The sequence below is a fragment of the Plectropomus leopardus genome, chromosome 20 (genome assembly GCF_026936395.1).
Source record: "Plectropomus leopardus strain MGB_pleo_1.0 chromosome 20, ASM2693639v1, whole genome shotgun sequence".
NCBI classification, from domain to species: Eukaryota; Metazoa; Chordata; class Actinopteri; order Perciformes; family Serranidae; genus Plectropomus; species Plectropomus leopardus.
In genome coordinates, this window is record NC_142195.1 from 17605078 (window position 1) to 17621381 (window position 16304).

Here is a 16304-nt window from a genome sequence, read left to right on the forward strand (position 1 = left end):
ACAGGAATCATTTCAATACGATAAGACTTAAAGAGAGAGTTCAACATTTTGGGAAAAAGCTCATTCACAGCCTTTCAGGGACTTGGATAAGAAGGTTGATACCAGTCAAGAAGGAGACTATTTGCACAGTTCGGCATAAAGATTGATGCTAGTCAAGCAGAAACCTCCAGGGCTGAAAACTGAAGCCAAGTGTCAAAAACTGCAGTTTCTCAAATGGCAACTTGAGACTGGCTCCAAAAGCAAGTCAAGCCCCAAAGACCCTCATGTTAAAATGGCCAACTTTAATGCACATATAAATATGTTTACAGCGTGCTACAAGAAAAAAAATGGGTTTGGGGTTTTGATCATAACTAACTCCCCCTCATAATAATCGTACAGGGGGGGAATTTTTATATAACTCACTTGTTTAAATTTTATTCAGATTTATAGTTAAACATAACTAAGAGCATTGAAAGGAGTCACTACAATCAATGTAACCCCTTTTCCACCAAAATTAGCGCATTTTTTCAGGTTTATTAAGTGTGGGGAAAAAAAATACAAATAGGCGACAGACTGCTTTATTATTGCCCCTAGCACATAAGTGTCTTTTGGGGGTTTTTGTTTGATTGTTTGTTCATTTCTGGCATGTCATGCTCAATGTCACAGACATGCCAGAAAACATATTATATGTATTTGTGAACTTAGAAAGCCAAGCTAGGTGATTCCCCACACTTCAAGCCACTACGCTAAGCCATGCCAAGCTAAGTTATCCACCCTCAGGCTGTAGATCCACATTTAACTATTAAACGTATCAGTAAAGAGTGGTATCAGTAATATCATCTAACTCACAGCAAGAAAATGAATAAGCCCAAAACGTTAAACTTCTCCCTTAAAGCCATACAGCTGTATCACCAGCACATCACAGCAGGACGAGCTGTGTTCCAAAGGAGCAGTAATGAAGTGTAGCTGCAGAGTGGATCACAGTGGCGCCTCATTATCTCCATGATGGTGCATCACACATCAATATGTAAGTGATGGTAAATGTGATGAATGTTGCATAATGGAAGTCTGAATACATTTGAATTCTGTCTGTGAAGATAAAACACACTGTAGGTGGAAATTGTGTTAGTTGTGTGAGTTAGTAATTATTCTGGCAAATTGAATACTCTTTGATTGCACAGTTATTAGAGGATAGACAAAGACTAATCAAGGACAAAAAGCTGTAATCAAAAAGATTTAGTCACGAAGACCGGTTCATTGTGTTTGTGTTTATATTGTCAAATTAGAGCTCTGTTATCAAAGTCTGTGAACTTGAACACCTGGCATAGAAACTTGAGCACTCCGAAGGAAGTCATCAACATAAATATATTTTTTAGGACTTGTGTCATTTCCTTAGAGAACATTGCATGTCTTTATGTGCCGCGTCTTTGGATATTGCTGAAAATATATGTGTAAAATCACTCTTTGACAGCTACAGCTGTAATAGGACTCATCCCATTGTTCCCAGGGCATGTTATTGTCTCTTGTGTATGACTCGAATCCACCACCTACTGTGTACTTCTCCCCCATTCAACTGAAAGCCTGTCAACAGCCATTATTCCTAGCAAGACCTCTGCTGTGATCCCTGCCATGTTTCATCAAAGCGTGGCAATTTATTCCAAAGCCCACTGTCGGAGCATGTTAGCTAGTACTAAAATTATTGCATGTGAGTGTTTGTGTGTGTTTGTGTGTGTGTTTGTGTTTGTGTTTGTGTGTGTGTGTGTGTGTGTGTGTGTGTGCCCACTGCTGCTCTTCCCTGCACCCAGAACCTCTTGTCATTCTTGTGGACGGATACCAGCAAAATGAGCTGAGCTGACAAGTTTGCCTTTCTCCTGTACTATTTCACAATGAAGCTTGAGTTGCGTGTTTGCGCTGTGTAAGTGTGTGTGTGTGTGTGTGTGTGTGTGTGTGTGTGTGTGTGGTTAAATAATTAACAATGTTCGCCGTCTTGCTGCAACACATCCCTCACACACTGTTCTGATTAAGTGAGCCCCTGGAGATACACACTGCCTGCCTTCCCTGCACAGTAACTAATGCTGCATGTACATGTGTGTGTGTGTGTGTGTGTGTGTGTGTGTGTGTGTGTGTGTGTGTGTTGTGTATGTGTGCGCTGGAGGATGGCTAGGCTAAGATAGTCTGTGTGTGTGCGCGCACGTGTGTGTGTGTGTGTGTGTGCGTGCGTGTGTGTGTACACATGAGTATTGACTTTTTTTCTGTCATTCATTGTGTGCTTTAACGTTAGTAAGCTTGTCAAGATTTTGACTTTTTTTTTCTTTTACGATAATAACACACGTGCATCATATACATAGTTAATATTATACTGCTGTGTTGCTGTTTTTGCGCTGTATCCCTGCATTATGTATTTATGTATGTTTGTGTTTTGTGCACGCTATGACTGTGCATGCACTAATTAGAAAAGGGTTAGAGGTGAAGGAGAGGCACCAATTTTTGAGGGAAACAGCTCAGTACCGCCACAGGTAATACTGCTCATGCAATGTACAGGTTAACAGGTTAGTAAGAAAACTGACATTTTATATCTGTATCAACAAATGCATTACGCTACATGCTCGTTTTGTATGTATCACTTGAAAACATTACACGAAAAATTATCATGCCCGCAGTGTAGTAATCCAATCAATAATAAAATTAATGTAGCAGAGGACTTTACTTCTGTGCACTGCTAGAAGGAGACCCATAATGCCTCCAGTGGCAGAATACAGCCTCAAAAACAATGGTTGCAATCTACCATAAAACAGAGAGAAGATGAAGCAACTATGCACAGTTGAAGCAAGAAATAACAATTTCCACCATAGCTGAAACTGGAATGGCACAAATAATTTGCAAACTCCTGCACACTGTCTCACTTGTAAAAGAACTTCATTTACTGAGACATTTTGGTAACTAGACCTTAATCAGGCAAAAGATATGTTGCACATCTATGCGTAGTGGATCAGTTGATCATGTGTAGGGGAGAGTTTGTTTGTCTGTTTTGAAATAGATTTGTATTCTTTTTGTGTACAAAGGGGTGCATAAACATTCATCAAAGCAAAAAGATGTTTGGTACTGAATTTCTTGTGTGAGGACAACCAGAATCCCTGCTTAACACATGTCCCCTCAAATGCTGAGAAAACAAAACCTATGCTTTTGCTAAGAGTATTTTTCATCCAAATTGTTAGTATTTTGTTATGTTTGTAAAGCAGAAATATATTTGAGGCCACTTGGGGGCAGTAAAATAAGCTGTAAAAATCTAATTTACATATTATCCCAACATATGCATCCAGTGGACACTACATTAGCAGTCATTTAGAGTCATGTGTTTGGCCATCTGGTGAATGCAAGTTCAATATTCACTCTCCTTCTATCTCTTGTTTTGCGCTCTACTGTCTCCTGAGGGAAAAATCTGGCTCTTTAGCTGCTAAATGCTCCACTCTATTCACCAGATAGTCACTAATTTTTGTCTGTCAGCTGTTTGGTGCTGTGCAGGTGGCAGACAGTGGGTCTTTAAAACAGATGCCTTCGGAGGTTGGAAGCTGACAAAAGCTGCTTTGGTAAGATCAAACCAAAAGAGATAAGTTATCTCTGATTGGCAGTTTATCTTTTATGTTAGCAGAAATGTTCAGCTTCTCTGCGTTCATCCTCCAGCCAGCTGAAACTGTGTTTTGCTTTATGTTGTTTAAAAAAGTAGGTTTGTGGCTCTTCCAAAGCCAGTGAAAGGAGTAAATAGAAATACAGCATCTGAAAAAGTTCAGCTCACAGCAGCACTGTAAGGACACTTCTTTTGTTAGCTTCAAATCCAAATGCTACCATATTACTGCAGTTTAAGTCTTTTTAATAGACTAACTCTGTTATCTCTTCTCATTAGCCCAAAAACTAAGCAAACATGCACATGTTGTCCGCATCATGCATGATGCAGACACCGGTGGCCTCTGCTCAGCAGTAAAATTCACATGACCTGTTGGGCACTGGTTGCTCCATTAGTCAGTTTAAAAACATGATATTAGGCTTATAATAATCACGCTGTCATATTCTTTATTACTAATCCAATTTGAGTCGGATTTAGTGCTGTGGCAGGCTTCTGCCAGAATGTGATGTGACATAATGACAAATGACGGTTCAGCCAGTTTGCATAAATTAAACCAGTTTAAGCTTTCACACCAGATCAGACCAGCAAAACCAGAAATCTACCCCACTCCACTAACCACCAACCCTAATCTATCTTGTTGGCCCTCCAGTTTTCCTTTTAGAAAGACAAATACAGACTACTGCTGCCTGCTGCTATAGAGACACTCTCTCTCATGCAGACAGAGAACGTATGTGCTAGCTGGCCATGAGCAGCAGTCATTGCAGTGTGTTGAAGGGCAACTTTTCAGACGAGATACAGGTGACTAGCTCTGTAATGACAATTTGGTGTGTCTCAGCCTTCACACAAAAAAAAATGTCCCAGAATCGCCACATTTCTCTCTTGAACTCACCTTGAAGCCTATAAGACCAAAACGCTCTGTTCTTGTTGTTCCATCATATTGATTTGGTTGGCGGACTGTGTGGCCTGCAGATTGGATTAGAGTCCAGCTGTATTCCAGCCTGCGGGGAGAGAAGCTGTGTTTTGTTTGCAGACAGGACAGATAGCTCCTGCAGAGACAGTCTGATCTATTCTAACTTTATTGAGCATCTCTGGAGAGACATATCCCAATGAAAGCTAATATGGTTTAGTCAAGTTACCCACAGAGGAATTCAACTTGGTTCAGAGGTGTTTGCGGGTGAGAAGGTCAGCGCTGTCAGTCACTTGGTGAATAGTATGCACTACAGTGAAGTATTTGGAGTGGGCTGATGGATGTTGATGGAGAGCATTGTTTACTCCAGGATGCAAGGGCAAACTCGATGTAAATTGCGTTCTGGGTAAGCAGGAAATAGCATGACTGATCGTTTACATTTACCAAAAGACTTTGGCAGTCCTGCTTCTTTTCTCACTATGTCTATTTTAGGGTGCGTCCACGTCACAGTTGAGTTACATATATTGACAACACCAGCCTATACTGCTGCGTGCTTGCAGCTGATAATGGCTTGCACCATTGAGTCATAGCTTAGCAACAAGCCTGCTGTCCTATTTTTGGTTTCAGGCAATTATCCACAATGCAGTGTGATGGTGTGGTCCTATGACACTTCCAGATTGTGGATGTAATGAAGGGAAAAAAGGTCTGTGCCCACATCTGTCAAGTGTCTGCAGGGTTTTCCTCAGATTTACAAGACTGTTACTCAACCCAGGAACTGAGTGACAACTTTTTTTAGCTTTATCTATTTTTAAAAACAATGTCTGGTGAAACATGTGCGTAGATACTAACACAGGACAGTTGCAAGGTAAGAGGGCAAAAGGACACTGAAAGACGAACAATGTTAAGTTATGGAACACGAGGAGAAAACTTTTAAAGATTAATGCTGCGTTCACACGGAATAAGGCAGACAATAAATGGTGACTGGATTTCATGTAGTGGGTGAGAGAAGGATGGTAAATTTAGGTGAGCCAGCAGAGAATACTGGCAATGGTAACAGTAGACATCATTGCCATTCAAAGTTAAAATATTTAAACTTCCGCCATCCTCTACAACAGAATTTACAACCAGATGTTACAAACCTCCTTCGCACAAGGCAAAAGCAAGGTGATCTTGGCCATTACCAAACAGTAGTAGAATAATTACATAAAATAATTCGACAATTCCACATCAGCATCACAACATATCATCATGTATATTTACTGTCCTGTCATTCAGACTGTTTGTTTTTCCTGTCTGTGTGCCGTTCACTGCCTGCCTGATTCCATGTGAATGCAACACAAGTTATTTTAGAAATGCATAATTTACTGCCTCATCAAATTGCATCAAATCTTTGCTTCCTGTTGCAAACTCAAGCTTTTGCTATGTTTTTTTTTTTTTTTTTTGGTCTTTTTACTTTTTGTTGAATTATTTAATTTCTGCCTGATTAAATAAGCAACACAATCCATGTCAACACTCAACCTCAGCATTTTTAAAAACTTTTATATCACTATTATATTATTTATAATGATTGTCACTGATTCATTAAAACTTGCAATAATAATGGAGGTCATTTGAAGTCTAATACCGTACTTGAAATGCAACCAGAACATTGGGGAACCCATTTTCTGCTGTTTGTTACTGCAAATGTAACATTGTGGGAGATTGTGAATTAGAGCTGCAATGATAAATCAATTGATCAGTTAGCTGACAACCATTTTTTTGATTTATTGGTTTGAGTAAATTCTTTAAAGAAAAAAAATCTAAATTCTTTATTTCCAGGTTCTTAAATGTGAATATTATCTGATTTATTTTCTCCTATACAACAGTAAAGTGAGTTTCTTTGGGTTGTGGACGACAGCATCTTGGGCTTTGGGAAACACCAGTCAACATTTTCACCATTTTCTGACAAAGAAGTAGCCGATAAATCAAGAAAAAACCAACAGACTAATTGGCAATGAAAGTAATCTTTCGTTGCTGCCCTGTTGTGGATGTGTATTTTCAAGCAATGCTCCGTTGATTATAAAAAAGACATTAATACTGAGCAAATTCTGAGCTCACAAGTACAATTGTTGCAGCAATAAAAGTAACCATACTGAAACCCTGCTTCTACTGCCGCCCTGAGCTCCATCTCTGTCCTGCACAGTGCAGCACTTTAGTGTTGAAAAAGGTGAGAGAAAAGGACAGTGCAGCCAGCAATGCAAATCCACCATACAGGATTTAGGGTGGAGTTGCTGTTAGCAGATTATAGTCCGTGTGAGCCGGTGAAGGTTCAATATATTGTTGATGGACACACGCCGGCTGCTGCACGGATCAAACTCCTCAGTTATGTAATAGAAACATTGCAGTGAAGGGAAGTTAGACAGAAGGAAATACTTTTGACAGTTTGAATGCCATTGCAATGTTTGAGATTAATGTACGTTACCTCCAAGAGTAAAATGAATATTTGAAACCTCAGTGCCTCTTCCTGTAATCCATCTGCTGTAGAGACTGAAAAGCGGTAATTAAAGGGGAGCATTGATCTAATAAGCTGAGAATGAGGTCACTTCAGTCTCGAGTCAATCATACTGTACTGCTGCAAATGTTCTAAAGACATTCTGGGGCATTCACTCCAGTCATTTCTATCTGCGTGTAACATCGACTACCTGAATCTGCGAAATCTATAAAATACTCAAGTCTCATGATTGCATGACGATCATGGTTTGGGTTTTGTGAGTCACACTAAACAACAGCTAAATTAACTGGAATAAATTACATAAAGATAAAACATGCATTTTCTTGAATATGAATAAGTAACAAAAAGAAAAGATGCAATCACAAGCAATATAGATTGTCAAACAAAGATTCCTTGTCATGCCCCTTTAGTGTCTAATATGAAGGCACCCTTTAACATATATACGAGACACACTGAGCTTTCAGTAACTCCAATGTCAAAACTAGAGCTTTGATTCTTTGCCTGCCAAGTTAAGAGAGTTTGATTTTGGGTACAGTTAATGCTAATTATTCTATTTCTTCATAGATTAACCAATGGTTAAGTGTTTAACTGGACCTTGGCCCAAAACTGCTGCTGTAGGTTGGGTGAGGCTGGGACAGATACTATTCTGGTTCATGTAGAGTCAGGTCAGATTTATTGGGCCCCATCAGAACTCTAATGTAAACCTTTTGGCAGCAATATAGATGCTTAGAGCAAATGATGTAGTATAAAGAGCATACTGCAAAGGGAGGAGGTGGTTCCATTTCTGCAAAAATGGGTTAAGTCCAACTTTTGATTCCTTCTTTCTCTCTACTCTCTAATTCTCTCTTCTTCATTTCTCTCTCTATGTCTCTCTCTTGTACACTCACATGCTCACAAATTAGCAAGTTAGCTGCACCAACAAACTAGCTGGGTATGGGCTACACTGTAAGATTGACTGAATGAGAAAAAAAGCACAGACCTTGGGAAATCAACTTGTGGCTCTGCTTCAGTTGTGCAAGAGCCAGACGCAGCAGACCACAATTTCAGGTTCTATTCATAAATTCATCTACCTCTAATGGCCAGTCAGGCGCAGCTGATCAGGCAATGATTGTTCTTCTTCCCACCCCCTTCATCCCGCCTCCCCATGTGTACAGTGCACGTCAAACAGCCCCTAACGAAGCAGCATTTGTCCAACTCAAAAATTACTTGTGCATTTCAAAACCTGTGCAGTTATTCAGCTTTAAAGGACTGCTGTTTGTGCCCTGAGTAAAACCAAAAGTCATCTCATTGTAACCTAAATCATGATCTTGTTGGAAAGCTAACCAATTATTTTCAGTGTTGTAACCTACTGTATGTTTCCTGTGAACATGGAAGTTCATCTTGAAAAGACTCTTTGGCATGTAGCAAGCAGAAACTGACACATTCAAAAGAGACACTAGAGTGCCTACCTAAACATCACAGTTTAAAATGTAGGGCCACTGACCAGGTGGCTTTATTTGATGAGTTTGATGAGAGATTTGAAAACGTATTTCAATGTAGCGCAATTTAATATAGCACAGATCTACATTTCCTGTTATCTGTGATTCTGCAGAGCTTGCTGAATATGAATGTAAAGCTCATGTCTCTCCATTTAGCTTCATTTGTCTTTTCTGTGACCTTATATTTAAGGTCAGAGTTCACAGGTCACTAACAGCCGTCCAGTCGAATGTTCCTGCTGATTGATGCAATAAAGGTCTTGATCTTTCTCTCTGTCCACTGTGCGCAGTGTCTTCCATTATTCTATTTCTAATCTGCAGCTCATTGTTGAATCGGACCAAATTAAAAAAAAAAATCTTTATCTGAGATTGTTTTTTACTCTCCTTGATCTGATATTCCCTTAGTCTAGACTTTTAAAATGATCCCTGTTTCATCAAGCGATGCATCTGATTAAGGGAGCAATACTCTCAGAATGCTGTTTCATTGTGACTTTGAAAACCCTCTCAGAGTGCAAATGCATAACCACTGACTCATTTCTCTGCAAAACATCTGTCTTATACATCTGTCCAAAAGATGTGCAGTCAAGGTGTTGGTATACATTCTTCTCTTTTATGCACTTCAGCTCTTATTTCCACAGAGGCATATAATGAACCATATATCAGTGACTATCTGCATTAGCTGGGGTTGAAGTTTAATTGCTTTTCTTTATTAAGTGGTATTGACAACACTTTCGACCCCTTAGCCTCCACACAGACATCTTTGAAGTATATGTTTCTTTGTTTTTGTTTTGTGTTGTACGAATTTTTATGTAACATAAAGTGTTTTGTTTGTCTTGTTATAATATGTTACAAGGTTGACATTAATCCAAAGACCAAATTGAGATGTTTGTTTAAAGTGTTATAACTACTGCAAGCATTCTGTCTCTCCTAGTTTTTTATAGCATTTAGAAATTGCTGTTTTACTAACTCATTTCTGGGTTTTAGGAGTCCTTCCTGGTGCACATCATGGCTATTCTACACATAACAATAACTGGCGCTCTGATCATCTTGCTACGTTGATTTGAATAGGAATGTCCTTTCTACACTTATTCTATTTCCTTGTGGGTTTTTGAATTAGTTTTTAAGACATTGGGCATGAACAAAAGTCTAAGATTAGGCTTTTGTAAGTCCTGGATGCATGCATGAAAATATCTGTTTCCAGTCAACTGTGTGCTTGGCATTCACAGCTCAGTGAAATCTCTTTTCTCAGTCCTTGTCTTCTTACACCTTTACCATCTTTTCAGTCACCCTGTAACCCCATTTTCCTTTGTCATCACCCCTTTATCTCCTCTTTCTTTCATCCACTCCTCTTCATTTCCATCCGCCCTCTGTTTATGTTTCACCTCTCCCCATCCATCTCTCACACCACCCTCCTTATCTCCTCCATCATTTTTGTCTCTCCATTTCATATCCATTCATCAAATCCCTCTCTATCCCTATTACTCAGCTCATCTTGACCTCTTTCTCCCTCTTGCTCCATGTCAGTGTGCTCCGTCTGTCTTTGTTTCTATCACCTGCTCAGTCACTTCAGCTCTCCTCACTCCCACCATCCATTTATCTCCGCGCTCTCCTGCCATTTCAGCTCGGCTGCTGAATGCTGATTCCCCTCGCTCTCTCTCTCTCTCACAAACTTCTTTTTTCTACGTGTCCCAGCCTGAGATCTCGTCTATATCATGTGCAGCGTTTGTAGGATGATTCTATTACATGTCTCCTAACTGCTGGATAATTCAATAAGCACCACAGAGATGACACACAGTTATAATCTACTTAATGAAGCCACTGTGCTGATGAATTGTGTGCTTTCTCCTCCATTTATCCTCTCACTCACTCCCTACCCCCCTTTTCTCTTTTCCACTCTCTTTCCTATCCTTCCCTCCTCTCGCACTCTGCAGGGTGTTGATGGAGAGCCATTCGAATGACAGCCGGGACAGTGGTCATCACTGGTGGAATTCTAGCTACAGTAATATTACTCCTTATCATCGCAGTACTGTGCTACTGTAGGCTGCAGGTGAGGCCACAGCTACTTTCAGACACTGTTGCATTCACTGTATTTCCACCAAACGTCTGCAGAGCTCCAAGTACAGCATGTCCTTGAGTTCTTTCAACCCAAAATTTTAATTTATGAGTGTGGCTGTGTTTTTTGTCTTTGTCTGCCAGGGCTGTACAACTCTTTGTTATCCGAATAGAAAATGTTCACTCTGCCACTGTATTCAGAGTTGCAACAAAACACAGAGACAGACAGTCATATTGATGGGGTAAAGGTGGCCATGATTTTTGGAGGAATATGTTAGAGAAGTTATGCATGAACAAGAATGGATGTTGGCATTGTAAATTTCTTCTGAGCAGATATGTTGAAACTAGGGCTGTCCGCGGATTTAATTTTTAAAATAGTGATTAGTCACAGAATTTTGATAGTTTATCATGATTAATTGCATTTTTAATCACATTTTAAATCCATTGTTATACATTAAAAGCAGTTATGAAGTCCATATTAACAAGGTAAAGCAATTCTTACCAGACTGTCTTGGTTAGGAATCAAATGACAGCAAAACACTGCATTGAACTATCACAGAGGGGATCTGTCTGTAAGGGGGAGACTCGTGGGTACCCACAGAACCCATTTTCATTCGGATATCTTGATGTCAGAGGTCAAGGGTACTCAATAAAATGACCATGCCGTTTTTCTGTCACCAAAGTTGAACCTAACTTTTGAGCATTATTTTGGCCTCGTCCAGCCCCCAATCCATGACTCTACAGGATTCCTTTTCCTCAGTACAGCCTCTTAAATACAGAAATGTCATCCAGTGATTAACGTGATTTTAAAAAATCTAGTTGAAACATCATGTTTCTTTATTTTAACATGGTTAAAATGTAGGTATGGGGTTTTTTAAAAAGATTGTGTTTTGGCTTAAAATACCCAGTTTTGGTGGCACAATCATGGCTACAAATATGGTAATTCATTGCTAAAATACAACCTGTGTAGTTTTTTTCTTTTTTTCCTTCTCTTAAAGAATCTTTAAAAATGGTCTGCAGCTTGGTAGCTGGTAGGGGGGAAGTATTCTGCTCTGTTCACAACTGAAATATTTAGTCATTTGGTTTTATTGTAAAAAAAAAAATGAAGAAGAATAAATTAAAAAATATGATGACAGTCAAGACGGAGCTAATCTATGTGAACACTAATATAAAATGTCAAAAATGTGGCTTAATACTGTAAGGCCATGGCAAAACAAATTTCCTACTCATAGGAATCAAAAAGCTTTGAACAGGGGCCAGAGACATTTAGCCTGCAGCTCAGCAGGTAGAGCATTAATCGCAGAGTTGGTGGTTTGTATCAGACTCCTCCTAACCGTGTCTCAAAGTGTCCTTGACCAAGACACTGAACTCCAAATTACACCCAGTGGTGAAGCTGCGGCCTCGTATGGTAGCTTTCTGCCATCCATGTGTGAGTGTGTGTAAATGTGTGAATGTGAGGCAGATTGTAAAACACCTATAAGAGCAGTTCAAATGGAAACTAAGCTAACATTGCTGGAGTGGAAATTATATGATCCTTTCCACTCAGAGCTGATTACGGTTCTTGGGGTTCTTTATATATTCACAGCAAAATCAAAAGTGATCCACAAATTATGGCTTCATATTAGTTGGCGGGTTGCCAGGAATGAATTTGAAAGCTACATTTTGTGGGCCAGAAATAGCAGCCACAAATTTTCCGTTTACAAGTCTGTTTGAACTGTAATTGTTAAGGATTTGGCACGGGGAAAAAAATAATCAGAGATGAAACCTTTTTGACGTCATACTGTTGCACAGGTGCAGCTTCACTGAGACGGGGTTGGTTATGAAACAAATCCTCTCTCTTAATAGTGTTGAGTGAACTGTGATAGTGTTACATTGTTGATAAATGTTTAGATTAAAGACATTAAAGGGATCCTTTTTTTTTTTAAGTGGGGTTGTATGGGTTACTAATCCATAGTCATAGCATTACAAAAAGTAGATGCCAGTCGGCACACCTCCAGTTTGCTTGAGAAGCAGGCTGAGTCTGACATGGAAGCTATGTAATGTACTGCTGAGGACAGGGGTCATCAATATTAGTTTAAGTGTACACTGTATTGACAGTATTTTTCATCACTTTTCCTTTCCACCAGACAGCCAATACCAACTGGGAAGCTGTTAATGGCTTCAGTTTCCCATCTATACTCTCAACAAAGCCACCAGACTCCATTGACTAATGCACTAACTTTAGCTTTCTGAACATAAGAGCTGTTGTCTGTTCCCGCTTTGTTCAGTCAGTTACTTTTGTCATTGTGTGACATTGGTGAATCTGAATTAACCCTTTTAAGTGGCAAAGTAACACAAAAAAATAATTGTTAAAGGCAGTGGTAGACCAGCAGCTCTTGTGTTCAGCAACCTTGAATCACTGTTTTTCTAAATAGAGTCTGGCTTTTAAGAGAGTGATGGAACAACTGCATTTTTTTTAAAGTCATACTCTGATGGTAAGGAAAAGTAGCGAAAATATTATAAAGATAGCATACACTTAAACTGAGACTGATTTTTTTTCTAGATTTTTTTTTTTGTTGCCAGCTCTTCCACAGTGGTACATTGCATAGCTTCTGTGTCCCCCTTTATTGTCTGGATTGTGCATGTATACTAATTCGCCAAAGCATTTATTTTGCTGTGTTACTGCTAACAGCATGGCCAGATATTTCAGTTCTCCTATTGCGTTCTCTTAATGTTAACTTTCTGTTGTGCCCCTTTTCAACTGCACTCTTCTTTCCCTTGTCTCTCTTACATTTTACATCATTTGGTACCTTTTGCCCAAATATTTTCCCTTCCGTCATTTTCTCATCTGTGGTCCCCATCATCTTTCTCCATATCCCATCCTGATTCCTCCATCGCCACCAGTATTATTGCTGCAAGAAGGAAGAGTCCGAGTCGGAGGAGGAGGAGCCAGACTTTGCCGTTACATCCCGACTCCCACCGGTCCACTCCAATCACAACATTGTGGCGGCGACGGCCGCCGCTTCCTCCATTCCCAATGGCCCCGCCCTTTTCTCCACCCCTCCCATGGCCAGGAAACTGACGCGCTCACAGACCTTCTGTCCATCCTGTACACACTATGAGTTGCCTTTCTACCTCCAGCCTCCTCCTCCTCCTCAGCCGCAGATCCACCATCAACCAGATGGGTTGAGGAACGGAGGTGACCGAATCAGCTACCGCAGCGTCCAGCAGCAGGATCTGGACCTGCCTGTGCCTGTGAACATTTCAAATTACCGTAAACCAAACCTTGCCCGCTCAGTCACCATGAGGGACATGTTCCAACGCAGCTGTAGCATCAGCACTGATGTTTAGCTGAGCGAGGTTGTGAGTTTGTGCTTGAATGAATTGGGATGGCATCGAGTCAGACTGTGTTTTTATCATCTTGACCAGTTTAGTCCAGTCTAGTGCATTCTGATCTAGTCTTGTTCTACTGGTCACCTCGTGCAGAATGGAGGACTCAGATGGCACTCAGGACAGGATTCTCAAAGGTACTATGCTCAGGTCCAGGACCTTAAACTTGGGCCACTGTAGAGTTTAAAGTATTTTAAAGATGTTAAATCATCAATAACACGAACTTCTTGGTTTGTTTTATTTTGAAAAGCTCTTTTTTAACAAACAGAATGGAATTTGTTTCACAATTTGATAAAGTTTGTGTTGCCCTGCTTCCTCTGGACTCTTCTGCCCATGGCCTGAAAGACACACAGACTCCCGCCATGTCGAAATGACATAATCGTCAGGGATTTTCTCTCTGCCATAGCTGCTACAAACAAAATATGATTAGGAGAAGTCCAGTGTTTCCCTCTCCTATGACAGGATGATCTGTCTGCCTCCATCCACAGATTATAGAGATTATAAAATATCACTCACCACCAGTGGAGGACGGGGGATGTTATGTTTTAGCTGCCATGTGCTGACATTTCAGATAGACTTAACTTAGGCCATAATATTTTAAGACATAAAGGGCTCACAGAAGATGGAAATGCGCGCTTGATTTCCTTTCATAGAGGTCTCCAGTTTTGACGGGAGGCTGGTTTCTCTGAGCATCTACTGACAACACAAAGTGTATATACAGTATACTTCAGCAGACCTCTGTGTTCTTGCAGGCAGGGCAGACTAGGTGCCAAAGGGGGATGGGTTCTTGCATTTATGTGCATTTGTGTGACTGTGCTTGCATGCATGTGTGCGTGTGTGTGTATAACTCGATCAGTTGTTATACCAGGATTCTGATTCCATAAACACAGTCTGTCACCCCTATGTAAAACCAAAACCCAGCAATGGGTTGCAATAACATTTTAAACATTTATTGTAAAGTGATTGTATTCACTTTACCTTTAAATTCATAACCCAACCAGATGATGTAACTCTATTTTGTAAATCTTTATTTTACTGATTAATGCTACACTCGAGTTGTAGGTGATGGTCAAAGGAGTAAAACATTTTTACGGCAGCATTTAACTTTAAAGTGTGATATTCATTTTCACCAAAGTTTGATTTCATGGACTCTTCACTGCATTCCTCGTGTTGTCTCTGATTTGTTGATATATGGATTCATGGGCTAAAGATTAATTCACCTTTAAAGGCACATCTATAAATATTTAACAGGCCATAGCATACACTCCAGTCTCTATCTTCTCTCGACTCGTTGGACTGAGGAATATTTGCTCTTCCTCTGAGGGACTCAGAGAGTTCCTTCTTGGGATTGTTTTTATTTTCTGCGCTTGGCTGAGCCGCCTGGCTGGAGGGCTGATTTTCTGACTGGAGGAGCTTTATGGACACAGGACACACGTTTAATGAATGAAATGATTTACTGCTTGATTTCAAGAAGAGATGCTTGTGGTTGTGTGAGGGGCTTGAAGCGAATTAGATTGTCCCTCTTGGACCTCCCCTCCCTCTCAAAATAGATGGTAAATGCTGTTGTACCTCTCTCTCTCTCTCTGTCTCTTTGTTGATTTTATCAGCAATCATGCTCATTTATATTCCCAAAGGATGAAACAGTGAGTGATTTTGTTTTAAGTTTTTCCTCTTGTGACATGTGCTTTCCTGCAAATACACTAAAACACACATTGACATTACACACACAGAAACACACACTTACATACACAGTTCTCAATGCTATGCTTTCCTTACTTTTTAAACAGATGTGACAGTTGCACAGGAAATTTAGTGCCATAAAGAATTATGAGAGAACTTTATTATTATTATGATTATTATTACAAGTGTATATTCAAATGCAGTGTTGCTTTTTCCCTACAGTATTTAAATTACTTGCTTTATTTTATGATCCAGCTGTTTTTTCAGACTCAGTCCAGTACAGCAGAAATGTTTCTGTCCTTGTTTCTAATATATAACTAACAGACACATTGTTGCTAATAAAATGGTGTGAAAATCCTTCTGATCTGTTTTGCTGTTGCTGTTAAATTCTCCAAAACTAAATCTTGAGTAAACATTTTCTTGCGGATCAACTGCTCTCAAATGTTTGTGAATGACGAGTCTAAGAAGTCACTCATTTATTTCAATTAATCTACACGTTTAAAGGTCTTGTAAGCAATTTAGTGGTATCTGTTGGTGAAAAACTTCTCCCTTTGTGTGTGTGCAGGAGAACTATAGTGGCCAACACGAAACCACGAATGGCTTTATCTAGAGCCAGTGTTTGATTTGTCTCTTCTGGGCTACAGTAGAAAAAACATGGTGGACTCTGTGGAAGAGGACCTGCTCCATGTAGAAATAAAAATTGGTCAATAGAAAATAACAGCACAATGA

The 16304-nt window shown here is 39.8% G+C and overlaps 1 protein-coding gene across 5 annotated transcripts in view; it reads left to right on the forward strand.

The window, feature by feature from the left end:
• Positions 1-15932, forward strand: part of fam163ba (family with sequence similarity 163 member B, genome duplicate a) — a 58393-nt gene extending 42461 nt beyond the window's left edge. For all 5 annotated transcript variants that reach the window (XM_088070986.1, XM_088070984.1, XM_088070985.1 and 2 more), the window contains exons 3-4: positions 10406-10521; positions 13410-15932. In XM_088070986.1, the coding sequence (XP_087927112.1) occupies positions 10429-10521; positions 13410-13856 (540 nt within the window). In that variant the 5' untranslated portion in view covers positions 10406-10428 and the 3' untranslated portion in view covers positions 13857-15932. The remainder of the gene's footprint in view (positions 1-10405; positions 10522-13409) is intronic.
• The last annotated feature ends 372 nt before the right edge of the window (positions 15933-16304 follow it).